Below are 24,615 nucleotides of genomic sequence, written 5' to 3' on the forward strand. Positions count from 1 at the left end.
AAAGCGAACACTCCACCGAAATCATGACCGGAGACCCGAGAATCAGGCAGTTATCTATGTCTGTAACTCTACTTTCATGTCTGAAATATTGATAGAAACATTGTGGTACGTATGAGCCCCTATATTCAACTTACATTTTTCCATATGAGTCAGATTTATGACAAGAACAAGATGTCTCGTGTTAAAGATCAGTGTGAGAGAAAAATGGCAGTTTACTTTAATTAGAAAAAAATTGACACCAAGAGCTGGAATAATCCAGTGGCGTTTGAATAAATTAGAGGACTGTACAGACAGAAATAAAAAGAAACTCAACAAGGATAAATGGGAAGTTGTCCAAAGTGCAAGAAAAAATGTGTTCCTAAGTGGGACAGAAGTCACAGGACACTTCCAAGGTATATCCATTCAACCAAACTTACCAAGCTCTAACCACAAGCCAGGTGTGGTCCTAGTGTGGGAATGTAGCTATGAGCTCCACAGCCTGTCCTCAGGCAGCTGGCACTGCAGTAGAAGGGAAATAGGACAAACAAATCATTTACACAAGAACGGTTAAGTTCTGGAAACAGAAAAAGTAGGAAAGGGAGTAAGTATTATTTGTGGGGCTGAGGTTACTGTTGGGGTAAGTTGGTCTGGCAAAGCCTGTAGGTGACCCTGGAACAAACGTGAATAAGAAAGGGAAGACCCCCTCCAATCTAAGGGCACATCAGAAGCAAAGGCCCTGAGGCAGAGACAGACATAGAAGATATTTGGCTGTGTTATGGACCATACCGGTTTCATGTCAGGCCACTGTGCTGTTTGGTGGTGTTTAGCCTCCTATCGGAACCCAAGATGATTATCACAAAGTAGGTGTTTAATAAAATCTGCTGAATTAAAGGTAGAGAAGGGTTTAACCCAGTTAACCCAGTTTAACTTCAAAGACTGGACTGAAGAATGCAGGCTGCTCTACTTAAGTTACTTGAGCTTGGTGTGCCTCAGTTTCCCACCCCTGAATCGGGTATGCTACCAGCCCTTACCTCGTCTTAGATCAAATTGTAAGGATTAAATGAGTTAATATATGTTTTAGTTGCTGAGCACATAGTAGGTCCTCAATAAATATTAACTTATTGTTAATTATATTATTAAAGCTATTTATTCATTCATACCACATGTATTGAACATTTATTATATAATAACTCTGTAGATTCTGAGAATTAAAAGATGACCACAATGTAGTTCTTCCCCTTCAGGAGCTCATGGCTAATCAGAAAAAGAAACATAGAAACAGACACTTGAAAGTCAGTATATTCTTAATAACTATGGTGATAGAAGTTTATACAAAACGTGACACAGGGCATGACTTGTTAAAAATGGGCCAGGTGTGGTGGCTGATGCCTACAATCCCAACACTTTGGGAGGCCGAGGCGGGTGGATCACTTGAGGCCAGGAGTTTAAGACCAGCCTGGGCAATATAGTGAGACCCTGTCTCTACAAAAAATATAAAAATTAGCTGAGCATGATGGTGCATGCCTATAATCCCAGCTACTCAGGAGACTGAGGCACGAGAATCACTTGAACCTGGGAGGTAGAGGTTGCAGTGAGCCGAGATCACACCACTGCACTCCAGCCTGGGTGACAGAGCAAGACTCTGTCTCAAAAAAATAAAAAATAAAAACGAGCACTAGTGGAACATCATAGTGTGTGTATGTTCCCCCTACATCTGCCTCACATGAGATTTTCTAACACAATGAATGCTGTAAAGGAAAGGTTTTAACTCTCTTGTCCATTGCCACGTCCCCATCACCCAGCACAAGCCAGCCTGGCATATAGCAGGCACTAAATTGTATTGCAGAGACTACATGAAATGTTCAGAAGAAAGTGAACTAATGAGATGTCAAAAGTCAAGAACCCATTAAGAGTACTTCTATACTTGCCACTCTTTCGCCACAGGTGCTGTAAGACAGGGGTCCCCAAACCCCAGTTCACAGACTGGTACTGGTCTATGGTCTGTTAGGAATTAGGGCACACGGCAGGAGGTGAGGCACGTGAGTGAGTGAAGTTCCATCTGTATTTACAGCTGCTCCCCGTCGCTCACATTACCACCTGAGCTTTGCCTCCTATCAGATCAGCAAGGCATTAGATTCTCACAGGAGCGTGAATTCTATTGTGAACCGCACATGCAAGGAATCTAGGTTGTGTGCTCCTTATGAGAATCTAATGCCTGATGATCTGTCACTGTCTCCCATTACCCTCACATGGGACTGTCTATAGGAAAATAAGCTCAGGGCTCCCAACTGATTCTACATTATGGTGAGTTGTAAAATTATTTCATTATATGTTACAATGTAATAATAATAGAAATAAAGCATGATAAATATTATGTTCTTGAATCATCCCAAAACCATCCGCTGCCCCCCAGTTCCTGGAAAAATTGTCTTCCGTGAAACCAGTCCCTGGTGCCAAAAAGGTTGGGGAGCACTGCTGTAAGAGAACCTGGTTAGCTGTTGTCAATACCTGTAGCTGCTCCAAACCATGAGAAAATTTAAGTTTCTGCTACAGGTACATCTCAATCTTTAGCTTGCCTCAGAATGCCCCTGGGGGAATGGCTAAAGTACCCGACTACTGGGCCCCACCCTTAGTGTTTCTGATTCAGTAAATTGGGGGGGGGGCCCCATATTTGCATCTTTTACAAGTTCCAGACTCGTACTCTGAGAACCACTGCCCTACAACATCCCCACCTGGTATCCTTATGGTGTGGCATTCTACTAAAGTTCAAAGTGACGGATAAGTGATCTGGATTACCATTACTTAGGAAAATCCAGGTTTCAGTGCCAAGACTCAACATTTCAGAGAGAAAAATTCTCAAGACTGTGGCCCAATATAAGCTATTTTTTGGAGCAAAATTTAAAAAAAAAATTTCAATTTTTGGCCTTAATTTCATTCGTAAGGGCTCTGGTTTTGTCTTCCTAGATTTTTGTGTGTGTGCTTCGGTTCTCTGCTCTCACTCTATTCCTTTCATCACCTGAGCTCCTCCTGATACGTTAAGGCCCAGATCGAATGTTACAGTACTTTATGTTCCAGCCATCTGTTCAGTTATCACTGTCTCCCCAACTAGAGAATTGGGCAGAACTCTTTCCGAGTGTGAGAACTTACTTATAGTTGCAGTCAATGCCAGTGACCACCAAACTTGATTTTTTACCCATCAGTATAAAAATGTTGAATATGTACCCCTACTAAGTATGTTTATTAATTATATACATGTTTCTAATATATATTACTTATGTTATAAAAATTAGTGGCTAAGAGGGTGAGAAATGTATATATACATTTTCAAGTTCTAATATTAAGATGTGTATACGGAAATCTTAATATTATGACTCATATATGTAATATCAAATCTTAAATATATGACGTAGGTCATATGCATCCCAGTTTTGGAGACTGATCGAAGAATCCAACATGATTATCACAAAGTAGGTGTTTAATGAAATCTGCTGAATTAAATGTAGAGAAGAATTTAACCCAGTGAATGTTAATGAGGCATCTTGGGCTATAGAGAAATAAATGTAATTACATAAAGTAGGGAATAATTCTAAGGAAACACATAAGCAAGTGCCTGACAGTTTTGAGGCATTTTGTATCTTTGGCTAACTTGTCCCTTCGTCTCCTGCTTTCTGGTCTGGCCCTTGTGTATGGTTCTTCTACTTTTGAAGTATGATGTAACTCTTAGAAATCTTTTGCTGACTTCCATAGAGTACTGGGGAGGGGAAGAAAATAAGAATTAATATTGGAACTTTGTTTATGGTCGTTGGTTTTTTTGGGTGTCATTGGTTCCTCTAACATATGGACAAGGTTCCACATAGACCTTGTGACTCACCAGTGCAAACACACTTGCATTGACATAATGAGAATGCCTGCCTAATGGTGTTAATAGCTTTTGGATTAGTGATCCGTATGTCTGTATTGACACAGTTGCTCGCACCACTTTTTGGAAAGCATACTGTTTTCTTAACAAGATCCCAGTGTTCATACTGCCAGTGGTAAACTTTTAGTTACCAACTCAGAATAGCCCTTACTGGTGTCAGAAACAAAAGATGGACCTCTGCCTCCTCTTGTTCTTTTCCTTTATTTATTCCTTCACTCATCACCTTGCAAATACAGGCATTTTGTGCTTGTCATCACCTGCTCTGTTTGCGATTGCACTGTGATCCAAGCACACCAACCAGCCTCAGGTACTACAGCTCTGATTCTCTGCTCCATTCTCCTGCTATGCCACATAAATACTCCTGGCATCTGGGAATCAAGATGGCACATTTTGCCCAGTGTGGCTGGAAAGGGGGGAGATAGGGGAGATTGGTGACATGGTTAGTGATGAAAATAACTGCCAGACTTACTGCCTTTCGTGGCACCTAGCCTCAGGTTCTTACCATTGGTAAAGCAGCCAGTTGCTAGTCACATAGATGGCTTACAAATGAGATGCCCTTAAATCTGGAGGAAGAAGCTCTAGTCCTAAAAGCATCAGACACACTACACTGTGCTGTTGGGGCCTTTGTGGGTCTTTGACCCCTAAGTCCAGAACGACCGTGAGGCTCTGCCATCCCCTGTGAAAATTCAAATTAAAGTACGTCTTCAGAGACTTGCTACTTTGTCAGTGTCAACCTGCGAAGTTAACCCAGCTACAGACTGGATCCTCAAGGACTACTTTATGAGCTTTTGCTTTTCCACTTGAGTCTTTTGAATATGCGTCCCATTGTTGTGAGGTTTGCCCTATCTGCTTATGTGATTATTTGTATTATTTTCTTTAAATCAAGTCATTTCTTAAATAAAATGAGCTTCATTCTAAGAAATGATACCTGTGAAATCAGAAGTTGGAGACAGTAGATATATTTTGGTCCATTACAAATTAAGATACATCTGCAAACCTTCAAAGTATGCTTTCTTGCTCCATTTGACATTGTGGGACCCCATTGAGTGTGTTCATATCACGAGTTGGGATGTTTTCATAGGTTTTTCTCGTTTTTCCGAGGGAAGGGACCTTGACTGAATATGGTACTGTGCCAAGTGCATGGAAACCCTGCCTTCCTGGTATACCCTAATTTCTTAGAAAAATTCAAGACTGTCACTTAACCTTCCTAAAAAGTTGATTTGTGACTCTGCTTTTCCTCACATACATCCTCAGGGATGTGAACCAGGCTTAGAAGATACTTAAAGCAGACCTAGAGTTTGGGGACTGTGAAGTTTTCAGACTCATTGATTCAGTAGTTTACTCTGGGATATTCTTGATCAGTGTAGTATCTGGTAAACATTAATCACTGACCATATCACCCAACAGATCTGTGCTGATGTAAAATTGGTGTTTGTTAAACAGAAACAGAAAGTGACCTTTTCCCTGTGCTAACTTCCTTCAGCCTTACCTGTTTTGTTATTTTTAAAATACAAAAAAGAAATACAGCCTTGCATTAATTTTTAAATAACTTTGAGCAGCAAGCATTTCTGTGAGTTTGCAACTATTACTTGGTGAGGTTGCCCAGTGCCACCCCCTTAACATATTTATCTATGTCCATCCCTCTTGTTATAAAGAGGGCATCCTTGTGACTATTTCTTTAAGCATAGACATTTTTAGGTCAGATACAGATCAGGGAACACCCAAGATCCTTGGTATTCAAGTTATGGTCCATGGCCCAGCAGCTCTGGGGGCTTCCTCCACATGCATAGTCATGCGCCACCCCACCACCCAGAACCACCGAATCGGATTTATATCTGTAATAAAGTTCAAGAAGCACTACTCTAGGAATAGCAATGGGAAAGGAAGGTTGTATGCCCTTTTCCCCAGACACAGTTCTTACAGTCTCTTAGGGCCCAGTCAACATTCTTTGAGTCATTCTCCTGCCATTCTCCATTTTTGGCTTGTCTACATATACTTATTACTACTATCTACTTAATATTGTTCATGAATTGGCTCGTTTAAATAGGTTGTGTAAAAAGTAACTACTGAGAAATCATGTTTCTGATGTACTCATAAAAACTTTAACCAATGCAGATGAATATAAGTCCAGAACTATGGAAGTAAGGGTATACCATGCAAACCCACCCAGCACACCACTAGTGGGCCATGCCCTGAGGACCACTATAGAAAAATAACTCTCTTATTTCTCCCAGCATAATTTGCAAATCAAGAAAGAAGGGAGGAACAAAAACCAACTCTGGACATAAATGGTTAATAGCTTGTATTTCAGATGTAAAGTTAGTTAAGGTAGTCCTCACATCTCAGAGCACAATATTGAGAGCAGATAATAACAATAATCTCCATCATTGTTTAAAAGCACAAATCTGGCACTTAATAGACTAATTCACAGTCACTCCAATTGCAAGTTTTACTCATGAATATCGTATCACAAGGGAATGTGAAATCCTCTAATTAAACATGATTTGAAAAGCAGCAGAAAATTGAGATGATGAGCGTTCTGGGGAAGGAGAGTCAAGGATTCCCTGCGTGAGAGAGAAAGAGAGAAGCATGTGTGTTTGTTACAGTTTGTAGAGAACTCCATCCTTATTCACTCTAGGGTAGGCCCTTTAATAGGCTTTAATAAAACACCCTTCTCTTTGTGGGAGGATTACAGGACCCATTGTCCACTTACTTTTGGAAAACTGATTAATAAACATGTAGGGTGGTGTTTTTCTGCAGTGAGTGAGAAGTGAAAATTAAGGCAGTGTGCTAGAAATGCAGTGTCTAAGTTGTCTCCCAACTCTTCGGTGTGAAATAAGAAGCCCATCTGCTTTCTCAAAGTGTTTTCAGTGACAGTTGAAGGAGAAAGGTCATTTTTACAAAGCTGCCAGGGAAACGCATGCGGCGCTTGCATCGTCGTTTCTCCTGTTCCCACGTCTCATCTGCTCATCTTTGGGCAGGTATAAGACCTTTTCCCCTTGATGCTACAGTATGGAACGTGGAGAAACTTTACCTGTCGTTCTATTTTCTGCAAGAGACTGTGATTGGACTTCCAGCTGATTTCGAGGGGATATACAACAGTATGAAAAACGCCAGAAGAATAAACTGTAAAGTGGAAAATGGTGCTAAGTATTTAAGGAATCATCTCTTTGAGATTGTGAATCTACCTTGCTCTTCTTAGAAAAGGTCATTGCGATCAAGTTTCAAGGCCAGCTCGTCTAGTTTGGTATCATTTTGTGTGACTGAGCATGTTTCATTCGAGTTAATGATCAAATATTTCACAAATATTTGATAGCAATTAGTTTTTGTAAATTTAGTAATTTCAAATCAGAAGTCTGATTATATTTTCAGGTAGGACCTCATCACTAGAATATTCTCAGATCAAATTCATATTCCCATCTTCAAACCTAAGAAGTACATGATACGGTTTGGTACAGTCTCATTGAAAGTAAGCTATGATAACAAAGTCACAGGCAGGGAAATGTGATAAGAACTAAAAAGTGAAGAGAGAAAAGAGAAAGTAGGATCATTTTGGATAAGCTGTCGTTGAAGAATCAGCAAATAAATGTAAAAGCTTTAAAATAGTAGTGGCTTCCATTGATGCCTGCCATTGTAGCATAAGTGTAGCTTAAGACACTCTTTATTAGTAGATAGAGCTAAAATTGTGTATGAAGAGAACAGCTTTCTAGAAACCCAAGGTGTCTGATTTAATGTAATGTTTTGGCTGGGAATAAGCAGTCTCTTACCGTGCAGACAAAAATCACAGGCTGGGATGGACCTGAAAAAGGAGGATTCTGTGGCTTACAGTGTTGTTAGGTTGACATAAAGATGTGCACGTGGACATGAGACCAAATAATTTGGAAGGATAACAGACAAAGAGACATGGAAGTCTTTTGTTAACAAAACGGCCTTACTGATGAGTATGCTCGGTGCCTGTCTCAGGGTCGGAGTTCCATAAATGTTGGCTAGATGAATGAAAGTCCTAAATGGTGGGAATGAAGAGGGTGGCCAGTGGGGGAAGGGAGGGAGGCAGAACAGCTTTTAAGTCAAAGGAGGTGGGAAAGGGGATGTATAGTGCTTTTTGGTTTGTGTATTTGCAGTGGGTCAGGGATGAGTGAGAGGGGAATAGCAACCAGCCCCCTGCTCCACAGCCGTGATGAAGACACCGATACTCCTTGCTGAGGGGCTTCATTCACTCCTTTAACGGATATCCATTCAGCACCTACTCCTTATTCATCTTGTCAGTACCAGGATGTGCCATTGGTGCCTATTCCCTATGCCATCTGCATATCCTTGGTGGAAGTTTGGTGGAGGTTTTACCACTGGGAGGAGCTCTTGTGTGATTCTCTTCAGTTTTCACATGAGGGAATTGGAGGGCAGAGCAGTGAAAGGACTTGCAGGATTCCTGGTTACAAGCAGAGCTATCATGACAAATGAGGCCTCCCGACACTGTGCTCCCAACCATTCCTATAGAGAAATAGCGCTGGCCCTCAGTAAAAGGAACAGTTACACTCCATTTACATGTTAAGCAGAGAAAGCCACATAGCACATTCTGCAAAGGTTTTTCAGTACACAAAGGATCAACAGGATCTGGGAAACAAAGTTGCCCTTAGGCACTTATTCTTCAAAAAGTTCAGCCGCTATGGTTTTATTTTTATTAAAAACCTATCTCTCCCCCTACCCGTCAAACCTCAAAAGTTATTTTATAGCTTAATGTAATTTCAAAAGTTGTTATATAATTTTAACTATAAATTCTTTTGAAAACATGAGCAGTATGTTGGGGAAAAAGAAATCTAAGAAAAGTGAAATTTAAAAAATGCCAACACTTACATTTACGTTCATTTTGACAAAAGTATCAAACCATTCATTGGGGATAGAGTAGTGTTTTTATCAAATGGTGCTGGGACAACATTTAAAAAAATGAACTTGGACCCCTGACTCATATCATATGCAAAAATTAACTTAAAACAGACCATAGGCTTAAATGTGAAAGCTAAAGCTATAAAGTTCTTGGAAGCAAAGCTAGAAGTAACTCTTTGTTACCTTGCGTTTAGGCAATGGTTTCTGAGATGTAACACCAAAAACAGAAGGAGCCAAAGAAAAAATAGATAAATTGGACCTCATCAGAATTCAAAATGTTTGTGCTCTAAAGCACACTGTAAAGAAAGTAAAAAGACAACCCACAAAACAGGAGTAAATATTTGCAAAAAAAACAGCCCAATTAAAAAATAGGCAAAGGCTTGTAATAGACATTTTGCTATAGAAGATACACACATAGCAGTAAGCACATGAAAGTATGTGCAGCCTCATTAATCATTAGGGAAATTCAATCAAAAGCACAATAAGGTACCATTTCCTAGCTGCGAGGATGGCTGAAATAAAGATACGTAACAAGTATTGGCAAGGACATGGAGAAATTAGAACCCTCACACAGTGCTGGTGAGAATATAAAGTGCTTTGGAAAGTGGTCTCAAAGTTCCTCCAAATGTCAACCGTAGAGTTACCATAGGACCCAGCAATTCAACTTTTAGGTAGATATCCCGTAAAATTGAAAACAGATACTTAGAGTACATGTACGTACATGTTCATACCAGCACTACTCACAATAGCCAAAATGTGGAAGTAGCCCAAATGTTCATCAACAGATGAATGGATAAATGTGCTATGTATGTACAATGGAATACTATTCAGCTACAAAAAGGAATAAAGTACTAGTAAATGCTACAGTGTAAACGAATGAAACTCCAAGGATTATGGGAAGTGAAAGAAGCCAGGCATAAAAGAACATATACTGTATGATTCCCTTGATGTGAAATGTCCAAAATAGACACACCTCTAGAGAGAAAGATTAGAGATTGGCAAGGGCTGGGAGTTGGGAGGAAATGGGGAATGACTGCTAATGGGTACAGGATTTCTTTTGAGGGATGATAAAAATGTTCCAAAATTAGTTGGTGATGATGGTTATACAACTCCGTGAATATTGAATTATGCACTTTAAATGAGTGAATTGTATGATGTGTAAACTATAACTCACTAAAACTTGAAAAATGTATTTCCACAATTTTGAGTGAGTGGAGAACAACCAACATAGTCTTCTATAATTTAATTTATCAAATAACATGCCAGTGAAATAAAATACAGTTTATAATTTAGGCAGGATTTCCTTTTTTTGGTGTTTGTGGGGAGGCATAAACCGTAATGGGCACAGATGTATGTAGCCTTTTGCTGCAGATGAATTGGAAATTTGGAGAGGAGGAAAACAAAGGCAAATTTGGAAAGGGGCAGATTTGGAAAAGGGAAGAAAAATTAAGGGGATACATAAAAGACAGCTGAGAACTTGGGTCAGTGCACGGGAAAAGCTTGGAATCTGCCTTCAGGTGAAGGGAAAACTGGCATTTCAGTTGGCAGGAAATGGCTTGGCAGGTAGCAAGGTCACTCTTCGCTTCATCTCCTTCAGAAATTCTTCCCTCTTAGTTACCACAGGGGAAATTAGCTTACAGGACTAACAGTATAAGGATCACTAAAGACTGCAGACAGCAGAGTTGAGAAGTTGTCCTTATTTAGCAGGTGGATTTAATAATTCCAGTTTGAAGCTTTGGTTAAGTAGCGACCTTGGGAATGTAACCATGAAATGTCATAAGGAACCATAACCATTATATAAAATTGTCTCAAAAACTAAGGTCAGTGTTGAAGTGAAGACCTTGGGTGGTATACTTTGATGCAGAAAAAAATAAATAGAACAAAATATCCTACTTAACTGTCATTGAAAATGACACCCTTATATCCTACTGAATATATACTGGATTTGGTATCATTTAATGTCAGAAATTATTACATATTTATATGTAATTATACTTTTCATGCAAGTTGGTTCTTTCTAATCTGAAATGCTATCACTATTTTTGTGTTAAAATTATATTTAATTTTTACATATCAAGGATTATCAAGAGAAATTTAAATTAACTGGCTTTTCTCAAATGCATACTATCTGTGTTTTATATATTCAGAATAAAATTAAATAATAGAAAGTGTCATAACGATAGTTTCTCATGTAGCTTTGCATAATTCTGGTCTTTACCTACAAGACTTTTTTTAAAATGGCAAACACCAGTTGAGTGTATAGCCACACAGAAATGAAATAGAACAATATATTTACTGTCTGTTCATTCATAAATCCACCTAACATTTATCAAGCCCATGTTTTTTTTGTTTTGTTTTGTTTTGTTTTTTGGGAGACCGTGTCTCGCTCTGTCATCTGTTGCCCAGGCTGGAGTGCAGTGGTGCAGTTGGGCTCACTGCAACCTTTGCCTCCCAGATTCAAGCAATTCTCCTGCCTCAGACTCCTGAGTAGCTGGGATTACAGGTGCCCACCACCACGCCTGACTGATTTTGGTATTTTTTAGTAGAGACAGGGTTTCACCATGTTGGCCAGGCAGGTCTCAGACTCCTCACCTTAAATGATCCACACACTGCGGCCTCCCAAAGTGCTGGAATTACAGGCTTGAGCCACCGCCCCCGAACTCAAACCCATGTTCTGTTGGAGGTACTGAGTATAGGGAGCTGAAAAAAAGTGATCCCTGCCCCAGGAATATTCAACCTGAGAGTTTGTGGTAAAATACACCTTATTAAACAATTGACCCTAAAGTTTTAGAAATCTAATTTTGACAAACATGTTTAAATCTTTTAAAAACAAAATGTATCTATTTTCATCACCGACCCTGGCAGCTTTTCAGAAATGATACTTTACACATTGGTGAGTTTACCCTTGAATAATTTATCTAAATGATTAAGCTCACTGCTTTATTTTACCATCAGATGCCCAAATCATCCTTTTCCCACCATGTTTCATCCTGTAAATGTAGCTCTAAATTAATTCAAGATGAAAACATTATTTTCCTCATTTTTATTTCCCTTCTTGTCTTTTTTGGCACGACCCAAAAGGCAGTAAGAATATAAATGCTTGTTCCACTTTTTTGAGAAAACAGAAAAGCTCCCATTCAGAGGTGCAGCTGGTGTTGTCCAATGATGCTTCATACAGAACGACTGCAAAGCTAGAAGCGAGACCCAGCCACACATGCAGCGGGTGTGTGGTATTCATTGTACCACTGTTAGAGCACACAGCAGACTGGAAATCAAGTCCTGCATGGCACTTGATTCTTTTTCTACTACATACATATATGCCAACACACATATGTGTGCAAGAAAATTAACAATTGCACAGCAACAGTTCCTACAATGTGCAAAATTAAAACTTCAAAAGATATAAAAAGTATGGTGAAAACTGAGTTTCCCTGCTACTCCTGGCTCCCTGTGCCCCTCCCCAGAGGCAACAGTTGTTCCAGTTTCTTAGGTATCTTTCCAAAAAGATGCTATCAAGGCACCTCTGCCAGCTTGTTCTCTCTCCTTCCAAAGCCAAACACTTTATTTCAGACAATTGTGTATTTGAAAGTATCCAGTTATATATTAAATATGAAAAGCAAATGACAACAGTGTGTACAGTATGTTTCCATTTTTTAAAATAATTGTTAGAAATGCAATATAAACCTGAATGGTAAATGATGCCTAGGTTGGGGTGTAGGGGTGCACTTCCTTCGGGAACCACTGCAGTTTAATATGTGAACTTGTGAAAACAAGAGCATGTAATCTTTTCATAATAAAGACTTTTTTTAACTGAGAGACAAATTCACAAGTGGTCTTCTGAATGTGTAATTGTACCGGTGTGTGACAAGTATGAGTTTCTTTAGACTTCAGGTATAACTGGTTGCCTTCTAAGGCCCTAGTGAGTCGTTATCTGTCCTTTGAAGTAGTGATAACAAGTTGAACTAAAAGTAAATTCTTAGATGTGAATAGTTTTATTCAGATCTTGGATCCTTCACAAGTCAGTTAACTAAAAACAGGAAGGGGAACAGCAAACATCGTGTTAAATTCTCCACATTTCGAGTCCAAAACCCTGCTAGTGAATGCATATTATTTTGTCTTGTATTATTATTTTCAGAACACCCCCAGCTTAACCCAGGAAGCACAGCTGTTTAACCATTTACAGTTCTTAACTAGTAATATTAATTTTTCATCCTAACTAGTTCAGGTTCCTGGTTTCCAAATTGAAAAAAAATCACACAAAATATGTATACTGTCTAAGAATGTACTCGGCATGTAGCATTTTTCAAGATCAACTTGATAGAATATTCACAGTGTTAAAATTTTGGTACTCATTAATTGAGTGATTCTATTTCTCTGAATATATCTTCTGGTAGCAGTCAGTTGTGATAATATTGGGATGTTTAAGCTGGTAAATTTTATTTCTAACATTATCTACAAATATAACAAACATGAAGAGAAACTCAATGTCCAAAATAGAGGAATGGTTAAATTTTGGCATATAACTAGAGTTAAGATGATACGTGATGGACCATTACCCAGTAAATAAGGTTCTTGAAGATGAGTTGAGAACATGAGAAAGTATTTACAAAATTATGTTAAATGTAGAAGAATGATATAAATATTCGTGCCTTATCAAGTGCGTATGTATTTGAAGGTAGGTTTTTTTTTCTTTTCAGGATTTTCAAGTTTTCTACAACAACAATATATTACTCTTTTAAAGTTCTAAGAATAGTTAAATCTTAATAAAATTGCTAAAGAAAATGATTATTAAAGTTGGAATATTCTTCTTTTCTTTTTAAGCTGTGGATTAAAAGTTTTCTTTTTAAATGATTTTCTTCCCTCTTAGAATATCTGAGAATTCTACTACTGTTGAAGTATTCTTTCATTTGTAATACTGTTAGTAAATTTTTAAAATTCTGTTTTTGCATAGCTATTTTATTCATTCACAGATCTGAAGATGAACACAAATAGGTAGTAATTCTTTCCTTAAGTCCAATGCAATTTTACCCTGTTAACTGCTTAGAGAATATCCTTTTATTGTTTGGCTTCATAAATCTCACTATAGCTACTTGAGTTCCCTTGTTTTATTCCTTTCTTGTATGAGGGGCACCTTTCTGTATTTTTACAAGTTATTTTTCTACCTCTTTTTCTTTTTCTTTTCTTTCTTTTTTTTTTTTAATTCTAAGACCTATTTTCTGTGGTAGGGCAAAATAGCTTGTCATTATCTTTAAATTATATTAGATTTCCAGCAAAATTATTCAAAAGTCATAGGGAGATGTAATGATCTTTGATCAGGTGTAGTTCTGTGTGTCTTTGTGTTTACTTTTTATGCTCCTTGGTTTGTGTTCATAATACACTTACTGTGGGTTGTGTTATAAGTCAGGGACAAGTGGCATTTGTGTACATATGCTGTATGAATGTAAATTGATAAAATACATGAATATACATCCTGATGGCAATATGAAATGAAATACAGGCCTCTTGTGTGTATGCATGCGTGTGTGTGTGTGTGTGTGTGTTCTTGTAATCATCATTCATTGTGCTTGAAGTTCGAAGTCAGGCAGAGACAGTCGAGTAACTTGCAAAATAGCCCTTCCCGGGAAGGGAATGCACTTGAGTACGAAACAGAACTCTCAATGTTAGTTTTACATTTCTATCTGATGGAATTTAAGGTTATGGAAACAACTGTAAAAATAATTTGTCTGAAAGAAGTCTGGATGCAGAAATATAATAGAGAAAATATTTGAGAATATGGTTCATCGGCGAGTGCAACAGATACTCTTCCCCGAGCACCACATGGTGCGGATCAAAGCATCCCATGACTTGGATCTGTGTGGCCAAATCATTACGTATTGATTGGAACCCCACTGGAGGATTAACCCCTTCGTGTTCATGCCAAATTTTCTCTCACTCTTGGTGTTAGGAATTTTAGGAATATAATCTTCTTGCCATTATTAGCTTTTTTCAAAAAAAACTAATCATCTGCTTGGATACATTTGTCTTCCTAAATTATTTTGGTATTATTCTAAGTTATTTAATTGTACTCTTCTTTGCTGGATAAAATTAACTTGGGAAAAAATATGTGATTATATGAAAGCAGTTTCTGGGGGAAGGGAAGAGGAGAAAATGGATAATATTCCTTGTAGATGTAGCAAGAGAATCTCAAAATCAAGTACAGATTTTATAATTTTCATTATGTAGATTAAATAAGTTCTAGCTTTTTAAAGACTCCTTCGCAGTCTGAGTAAAGAGCTTTGCATCTAACAAAAGCCTGTCAAACACTTTTTCATACATAGATGTACATTTCTAACATTTGACTAAATACATTTAGGTACAATTTAACTCTTGCTTTTAGGAAACAATGCAGAATTAATTAGTCAATTACATGGGATGGGGGAAATCACAGATTTGTCTTGTCCACATTTGGCCATGTGGGCTCCTCCTGCCTTTTTTATCCTCGTCTGGTGGAATGGTTCTTGGCAGCAAATTCATTCTCTGGTCTTCTGTGTGTTTTCTTTCAGTTTGTCCCATGAGGAGCACCCCCATAGCCATCCTCTCTATGGACATGGTGTATGCAAGTGGCCAGGCTGTGAAGCAGTGTGCGAAGATTTCCAATCATTTCTAAAGTAAGAATGATTTTGTTTTGTTTTCTTCTTTTACATAGCCAACACCTCCCACCGTTCGTGCTTTGCTCATAAAATGCCTTTTTGATGGAGAGTTTCACCTCACCCCTTTGAGAGTGGACTCTAAATCACAAGGTCTAGCGCACTGCCATAGGAATAGTTACAAAATCTATTGAAGGTTGTACTACAATGGGAAAAAGACTTACATTCAAAGGCGTAAGTCTTAGTAAGAGCCCATATTTACCCATTTTTCAGAGTGACAAGGATTAAAAAAAAAAAGATTCCAGTATTAAACTTGCAGTTTTTTAGCGTTTACTTTTATTCATGTCCTTACATATTAAATCAATGACATATACACTATATTTTTGTTGTTGTTGTTGTTGGAGGTGTTCATCTTTTTTTTTTTTAAATTATACTTTAAGTTCAAGGGTACATGTGCACAACGTGCAGGTTTGTTACATATGTATACATGTGCCATGTTGGTGTGCTGCACCCATTAATTCCTCATTTACATTAGGTATATCTCCTAATGCTGTCCCTCCCCCCTCCCCCCACCCCACGACAGGCCCCGATATGTGATGTTCCCCACCCTGTGTCCAAGTGTTCTCATTGTTCAATTCCCACCTATGTGTGAGAACATGGCGGTGTGTGGTTTTCTGTCCTTGCGATAGTTTGCTCAGAATTATGGTTTCGAGCTTCATCTGTGTCCCTACAGAGGACATGAACTCATCCTTTTTTATGGCTGCATAGTATTCCATGGTGTATATGTGCCACATTTTCGTAATCCAGTCTATCATTGATGGACATTTGGGTTGGTTCCAAGTATTACTATTGTGAATAGTGCCACAATAAACAAACGTGTGCATGTGTCTTTATAGCAGCATGACTTATAAACCTTTGGGTATGTACCCAGTAATGGGATGGCTGGGTCAAATGGTATTTCTAGTTCTAGATCCTTGAGGAATCGCCACACTTTCTTCCACAATAGTTGAACTAGTTTACACTCCCACCAGCACTGTAAAAGTGTTCCTATTTCTCCACATCCTCTCCAGCACCTGTTGTTTCCTGACTTTTTAATGATCGCCATTCTAACTGGTGTGAGATGGTATCTCATTGCGGTTTTGATTTGCGTTTCTCTGATGGCCAGTGATGATGAGCATTTTTTCATGTGTCTGTTGGCTGCATAAATGTCTTCTTTTGAGAAGTGTCTGTTCATATCTTTTGCCTGCTTTTTGATGGGGTTGTTTGATTTTTTTCTTGTAAATTTAAGTTCTTTGTAGATATTAGCCCTTTGTCAGATGAGTAGATTGCAAAAATTTTCTCCCATTCTGTAGGTTGCCTGATCACTCTGATGGTAGTTTCTTTTGCTGTGCAGAAGCTTTTTAATTAGATTCCATTTGTCAATTTTGGCTTTTGTTGCCATTGCTTTTGGTGTTTTAGTCATGAAGTCCTTGCCCATGCCTATGCCCTGAATGGTATTGCCTAGGTTTTCTTTTTCTAGGGATTTTATGGTTTTTAGGTCTAACATGTAAGTCTTTAATCCATCTTGAATTAATTTTTGTATAAGGTGTAGGGAAGGGATCCACTTTCAGCTTTCTACATATGGCTAGCCAGTTTCCCAGCACCATTTATTAAATACGGAATCCTTTCCCCATTTCTTGTTTTTGTCAGGTTTGTCAAAGATCAGGTGGTTGTAGATGTGTGGTATTATTTCTGAGGGCTCTGTTCTGTACCATTGGTCTATATCTCTGTTTTAGTACCAGTACCATGCTGTTTTGGTTACTGTAGCCTTGTGGTGTAGTTTGAAGTCAGGTAGCTTGATGCCTCCAGCTTCGTTCTTTTTGCTTAGGATTATCTTGGCAATGTGGGCTCTTTTTTGGTTCCATATGAACTTTAAAGTAGTTTTTTCCAATTCTGTGAAGAAAGTCATTGGTAGCTTGATGGGGATGGCATTGAATCTATAAATTACCTTGGGCAGTGTGGCCATTTTCACGATACTGATTGTTCCTATCCATGAGCATGGAATGTTCTTCCATTTGTTTGTATCCTCTTTTATTTCGTTGAGCAGTGGTTTGTAGTTCTCCTTGAAGAGGTCCTTCACTTCCCTTGCAAGTTGGATTCCTAGGTATTTTATTCTCTTTGAAGCAATTGCATATGCACTTTATTTTTATAAAATTGGTGACAATTACTGGCCAATTGCAGCTTGGTGATTGGACCCATTCTTTGTTATACGATTGACTTTATAAATGTAGAAAGCAGATGCTGAGGAAAGCTACCAATTTGATTCTTAACTTTCTATATTGGTATTGACTTTTGTTCAGGTTCTTGTCCTTATAGGGAAAGTGGAGTAGCAATTTCTACTGTTAAAGTATGACTAAGACCTGGGTTGGCCCATTTGAAGCTATAACACCTATAAAGCATCTCTATAAGGAAATAATATTAGTCTCATAGCTGAAGTGAAGTGCTTCTATGCTATTCCTTACTTGTGTTACCTTGTCAGTTAAAAATAAAGTTTAGACCAAACTGCTCTGCATTTTTGTATCATATAAATATATTCATAATATCATTGAATCATTAACCTATGAATTGAATATAATGTTACATGATATTATAGACATGTAATCAAACATATGCACATGTATACCTATAACATATGCACATGTATAACTATAACATATGCCCATGTGTACATCTGGGTGCCTGATGGTTTACAAATTGGGTGTTGGGGACCATCTCCTAGCTTTTCTCTCTCATTCAAGCCCCAGGGAAACAGAGGTGAGCTGATTTATGTGCAGGTCTCCAGTTTTGCATGGTCTTTATATTGTTAGAACAGTCTCTGTGTCTATCTTTATGGACCTGATACAAATATTGTAATAAAGCCATCCTTAGAGATATATCTAGTGTTACCTGCAAGTAGTTTTGGTGAATATAAATTTTTGGTTAATGAATGGAAGCCTGTGAATCTATTTCATAGCTTTCTTGCCTCAGTATTATACTCTGAGAGCATTATGTAGTCATTGAAAACTTAAGTACTTAAAAATATTTAAAAAGGGATGTCCAAAATTGCTTCTAAATATGAACAATCGAGATCAGCAATGCTTTATTTTAAATTAAGCAACAACTCTTTACAATTATTATTATTCAGATTCGTGATATTGGGTTTTGTTTTGTTTAGAAATCACTCACTATAGAATCTTAGTTTTGTTCTTTCCTGATCATTTGCCTAATCATATTTATATAATGAGAGAAAAAGAACTTGGCAGAGCCACTTTTAAATTCTGATTTTTTTCTTCTACACCAGTGCTAGGTTTGATAAATATCTTGGTACCGATTTCTTCCATCTATAGAATGGCCGATAAACATCTGTAAATATGATTTATTGTTATAAAGTCTCTAGAACTATAAAATTGCTATCCATAAGCTCAGGGACATATATCAGTTTTAGAGTCAGAAAGGGAAATGACAGTTTCTAGACCCATTTTAAACATTTTGTTAATGGCTAACGTATGCCTACCCTAAAAAAATCCTCAAATCATAGGTTCATTTGTTATGTGAGCTGACAATTAGGTTATATTTATTAGAAGATTATCCCAAAAAGGAGAGAGAATAGTTTTCATATTAAAGAAAATAAAGATAATTAGAATTGGGGCCTAGACTCAATTCCTATAAAAGAGCCCATTTCTCTTCTAAAGATATTAGAAGTCTGGCACTTGTGTAGGAAACCACCTATCAATTATTTATTGTGGTTTTGCACATGACACGACATGTTCTCAGTTCCTGTTTGCTCAGTGGAATTGGAATGCCCACTATCAACCTGCAACTGTTGCTTAGTTATTTCCTGGTACTTATTTATTGACTTATATTTGTAAGACGACTTTTGTTTGTAAGTTACAGAAACCCAACTTAAATTGGCTGAAGCAAAAAAAATAAATAAATAAATGAGGGATGATAATTGGCCCCTATTGCTAGGAAGTCCAGTGGTACAGCTGGCTTCAAGCATGGCTAGATCCTGATATTTAACGAAGGCTGTTGGAGTATTGATTGTCCATTAGCTCTGTTTTTCTGTGTTGTCTTCATTTGGGGGCTCTTTCCAAGTGGAACTGAAGAGGAGAGGTTTATTAATCCCACAGAGTATGTCTTTCCCTGTAGCCCCAGAAAAAGCCATAGGCAGACTGTCATTGGCCCAGATTGAGTCATGTGTTCTAGCTTTGAGCCAATCACCATGACGTGCCCAGGCTTGCATTACATGCCGCCTCCAGAACAGAGGGAGATGTTCACCCCACGTGAACCACATGGGGGCTAGGGATGAGAGAGTTGGTTCAAGAATGTAAAAATGAATATTGTAAAGTAGCAAAGGAGAGCAAATGCTGAGTAAGAAGAAACTCCCCTAGATGCTTTCCTGAGTTACGCATTGACTGGTCATATGTAACAAATTCAGGATTTCAGTTTTCCTCTACAACATGATTTTGACTCTTGGAAATTCAGAGTTGTCTTCAGGTATCAGGATCTTGCCTAGTGCAGTGGAAAATAAGTTAGTCTTCTTGTAGATTCACATCTCCCACTTCTCTGTTCAGTCTAAAGGGAAATCAAATCGGCTTTGATGAAACCAACTTTGTTTTCCATTGAACCGAACTGAAAGAAGCTAGCAAACTTCTGTGGTTCAAATAAAAACCACCTGGCTTCTTTGAATGATGTCACTGGGGGGGGGGGTCATTGTCATCAGAGAGTGATGCATCAAATACTTTGCTCAGATTGCTGGATTTGTAGATCCTGAAAGCATCTTCATTTGCTTCAGTGGACCAAAAATTCTCTAGTCTACGCTTCCCTTCAGTTGTCTCTCTCTTTTTAGAAGGGATTTCTTATGGTTTAGGCAAATTGATAGCAGTGTTGCTCGAATTCTCCTTGGTATTCTTACTTAATAAAGGTAGCATTGCTTTGATCTTGATTTAAGTGTTACTTCATAGATTTTTTTTTCACCTATTTTCTATTCCCTTGATTTTACACTCCCCTAATAATAGTTTATAATTAAATAGTACTGAACCTTAAAACAGGCATAGTCCCAAAATGCTTCACATATATTAACTCATTTAATCCTCACAAACAGTTTATGCTAGTATTGTAGTAGTATTCCCAGCATACAGTTAAGGAAACTAATGCCCAGAGAGGTTAAATGATTTACCCAAGGTCACACAGCTAATAAGAGATGGAGTCAAGGTCCAAACCCAGGCAGTCTGGCTTCAGAAGACTTATTCTTAACTGCTGCATTATACAGCCTGGTTAGAGGCAGCACTTTTTATTGACAGTTTGCTTTCTGCTTGGCAATGGACATAAAGAAAGTTTTGGAGAAAGGCTGACTGGGTAGTGAGGACACTATTAATATGTTCTTTGAACTAGCCACATGTCATCTGAGCCTCAGTATCAGCACATGTGATTTGGGATGTTAATCACTTTTTACGGTTGTTAGAATTAAAAGGTACACCAGGCAAGACACAGGTGGCTTACCCCTGTAATCCCAATGCATTGGGAGGCTAAGGTGGAAGGATTTCTTGAGGCCAAGAGTTTGAGACCAGCCAGGTCAACATAGCAAGACCCTATCTCTGCCAAAAAAAAAAAAAAAAAATCAGCTGGGTGTTGTGGCATGAGACCATAGTCTTAGCTAATTGGGAAGCTAAGGTGGGAGGCTCACTTGAGCCCAGAAGTTTGAGGCCGCAGTGAGCTATGATCATGCCACTGTACTGTAGCCTGGGTAGCAAAGCAAAACCTTGTCTCTAAAAATTAAATAAATGAATGAGTAAATAAAAAGTACATCATATAAACTGCCTAGCCCATACTAGGCACTCTTTAAAAGCATTAAAACTTCTTAACCTACTTAGATATATGTATTTTTCAAGGATGGGTAATTTTAAATATCCAAAAATTTCCAACCTTCTACCTAGGAAAAGGAGTTGTGACTATGCAAAGCGTTGATATATCAGAAGAAATTGTTCTGTAATAGAATGTTTTAATCAGAAACCTCTGGTAAAAAGTCCCACACAGAGGGGGGGAGGGCATGGCAGATTTTTTCCATAAAGGGGCAGACAGGAAATATTTTCAGCATTGCAGGCTGTACAGTCTCTGTCACTGCAACTCGACTCAGCTCTGCCATTGGGGTACAAAAGCAACCGTTGACCATGCGTAAGGAACAAGGAACGAGTATGGCTGTGTCCCTTGGACCACAGTTTGCTGTACCATTTTTGGTGTCACCAACATATTTTTAGCTGAGGAATGCTTTTGTGGCCCCGGACATAGCTATCCAGGGTTACGTTAGCTTGGATTCACAGAACCCTCAAGTTAGTCATATTTGAGGGGAGATATCCACGTGTGTCATGCCCCCCACCTCCATGATTTCATTGACCAACCATGGTTTCTGTACTTCCTTGATCTTGGGTTCTTCCACCCAGTTTTTAGGGTTCAGACTGAGGGAGAGGAAGTGACTTTGCCAGGTAACAGCTTTCTGGTCTTCTGCAGCTCCAGATTAATAAGCTGTAACTGTTACAGAGGCCAAGCTTGGTTCTTCAGGATAAAAATCCCATCTGTCAATACTGTGCCACTGTTAACAGAGAGAGGGGTTCATAAAAAAGAGAGGTGGGGGGGACTCACAGGTCTGAAACTGAAGCATATTTTTTTTTCCCTCCTGAGGAAGAAATATCATAACTGTTGGTAAATCAAAACCAGAGATTTGACACTTTTCTGTGATCATTCTGCAGCGTTTGTTCCCAAGGTGAGGTATACCACAGGGCCCTTGATTTCAAAGATAAATACTGTACAAATAACCATCCTGTTGTCTTTCCCTCACTGCCAACAGAGGGACGCTTTATCAGAATCAGCAGATACCCAGTCTATTGTACGCATTTATTTCCCTATTTCTTCTGAAAACAACTTGCAGTAGTGTTGATTTTTTTTTAATCTATCAACCATGAGTTATCATGTGACTGTTGCATTTGTTAGCGCTAACTGATAGCAGCAGGTGCTCCTGCTAACTCTAATGAAATCGTCCAGCCCTGCATTGCTTGGCATCCTCCAATAACAGATAAACAAAAACAAGTCCCGTATCATCCAGAGAGGTGAAGCTCATCGGCGTTCTTCCGTCTTCTCCCCACTTGAGTCCTTTCTTTTTTCTTCTTTTCAAACCAGGTGAAAGACACAATCTTTACTAGTAAAAATGTGGATTTGTAATTCTTCCCTTTCCTCCCCCTCCCTTTTTTTAGTGCTCATATAATGCATTGGCAAAATGAGGAGTAGATTTGAAGGTTAAATCCTGACCACATTTCCCTGTTTTTAACTTAGAATGTAAAATCGGATGGAGGCCCATAGTTTCACAAACACCAGGTACTCTTATGTGCTTGGGGGAAAATGTTTCCATTTCCCCTAGTTTTTCTTTTAGGTGACCACTTGTATAACATCTACTAAAAGTGTCATTTGTATCCTTGCTTAGTATCCTATTTGAAAAGTTTTTTTTTCTTTTGGTGATTTCTCAGGGAGAAAAACTTCATGCAAAACAAAACAAAAATTCCCTTGCTTGTTAGTAAGATGTATGTAATTTATTAAAGCCAAAATAAACTGTGTATGTGCTGTAATGGAAGACAGAGAAATGTTGAAGAAAATGCCCAGAGATGGAACTTTGACCCTTTCCAAAAGGTCAAGGGCTGTAGACAGTAGAGGACATTTCATTGGTAATTTGCTTTTTAAAATTTTTTTCTGTGAATTTTACTTTTCAAAACTGTGAAGAGTTTTATGTGAAAGAAACTACTAAGTGTGCTCTGTAATGTTTTCACAAGTGTTTTTATCATGGTAACATCTTGTTTACTTTAGTTCCCTGCCTAAAACTACTTGGAACATGTTAAGAAAACATTTCAAGAAAGCCTCGACAAAGAGGCTTTTGTTTAACAGCCACCATGAGGCAGCATGGATCACAAAGGTGTTAACTTTCAGCCCCTTAAGCACTTCCACATGAAATTCCAGCAACTATGTTTGTGGTTTTGGAAAAACAAAGTGTATGTTAAAGAAACCAGGTATATGCTAATACATGTCGAAGGAGGCCGGATATCATAAATTGTTTCAAACCCATTTGTGGCTCTCTGCTTGCACGCCTGAATGTTCTGCAGTGAAATTACCTCTAGTTAGTGCAGGAGACTTCAGCCATGTAGAGGGAATAGCTGTCTATAATTGTGGATGTATGCAAATCAAATTCCAGCCTCACAATTTAAATCTCAAGAAGATGAGGATGAAAATTTTCCCCATCAGATCTGAGGTGACAAGTCTTTGAGTATTGCAAAATGAGCTGTATATTTTTATGAATTTGACTTTTCTACTTATCATGCATTTTTTATTGGTTTTAGAAAAATAAAAATAGGGTGTTACCAAAAAAAATTTTTTTAATGTCTTTTTTAACCTTTCTGACATTGCTTAGGAGTTCAAGACCTTTCTTAGTACTCGAAGAGGTCAAAGTGGCCTAAATACCACAGTGCCCTCTAGTGATATATAGACTATTAGATAGAAAAATTTAGACAAGTTTGCCAAAGATAACAGGCCCAGTGCCACCACTTTGCTCAAAAGGAAGCAAATAACATTTGAACGCATTTTTTTTTTCAACAAACAGATTTTAGTTAGAAATGCAAATTAAATTTAAATTTTTCTTGTAGGCTTTGAAAACATTGGAAAATTTTTTGAATGTCTACTTATGCAATTAATTCTACATATAACTGCATATGTGCATGCGGTACATCTTTATCACTGTAGATGCATTGTTGAGTGTTGTTATATTTTAAGAGCCACTGGTTAGCTTAGGTATTTCATGTGATCATTTCCGGCATGTAATTAGAAGGCATTACTTAAAAGACAGGGATCATCTTTGCTCCATACTTTTATTGACACTGTCTACCATATTATGGCCATGTCTAAATGGTAAAATTTATTATTAGCAATAGTGTCACAAAAGTCTGAGGCAGCGATTTTCCTTTCAATAAAAGTAGTTAAAAACCTTTTAGAAAATCCATAATTTTGATTGCTGGTACTTCATAAATGTATAACTGGTACCTTTTAGCTGTCTCTTTAGGGAAAAATGAGTTTTATCACCTGCGGTACCTGGGTTAATGAAATTGTGTGTTGGAGTTTAGCCAGGATGAAAGATGAGATCATTCCAAGACACTAATA

General features: G+C 38.1%; 1 protein-coding gene across 21 annotated transcripts in view; it reads left to right on the plus strand.

The window, feature by feature from the left end:
* Positions 1 to 24,615, plus strand: part of FOXP1 (forkhead box P1) — a 536,483-nt gene that overhangs the window by 462,134 nt on the left and 49,734 nt on the right. For all 21 annotated transcript variants that reach the window (XM_054479501.2, XM_054479493.2, XM_054479503.2 and 18 more), the window contains one exon: positions 15,322 to 15,426. In XM_054479501.2, the coding sequence (XP_054335476.1) occupies positions 15,322 to 15,426 (105 nt within the window). The remainder of the gene's footprint in view (positions 1 to 15,321; positions 15,427 to 24,615) is intronic.

The sequence above is a fragment of the Pongo pygmaeus genome, chromosome 2 (genome assembly GCF_028885625.2).
Source record: "Pongo pygmaeus isolate AG05252 chromosome 2, NHGRI_mPonPyg2-v2.0_pri, whole genome shotgun sequence".
In the NCBI taxonomy this organism is placed as follows: Eukaryota; Metazoa; Chordata; class Mammalia; order Primates; family Hominidae; genus Pongo; species Pongo pygmaeus.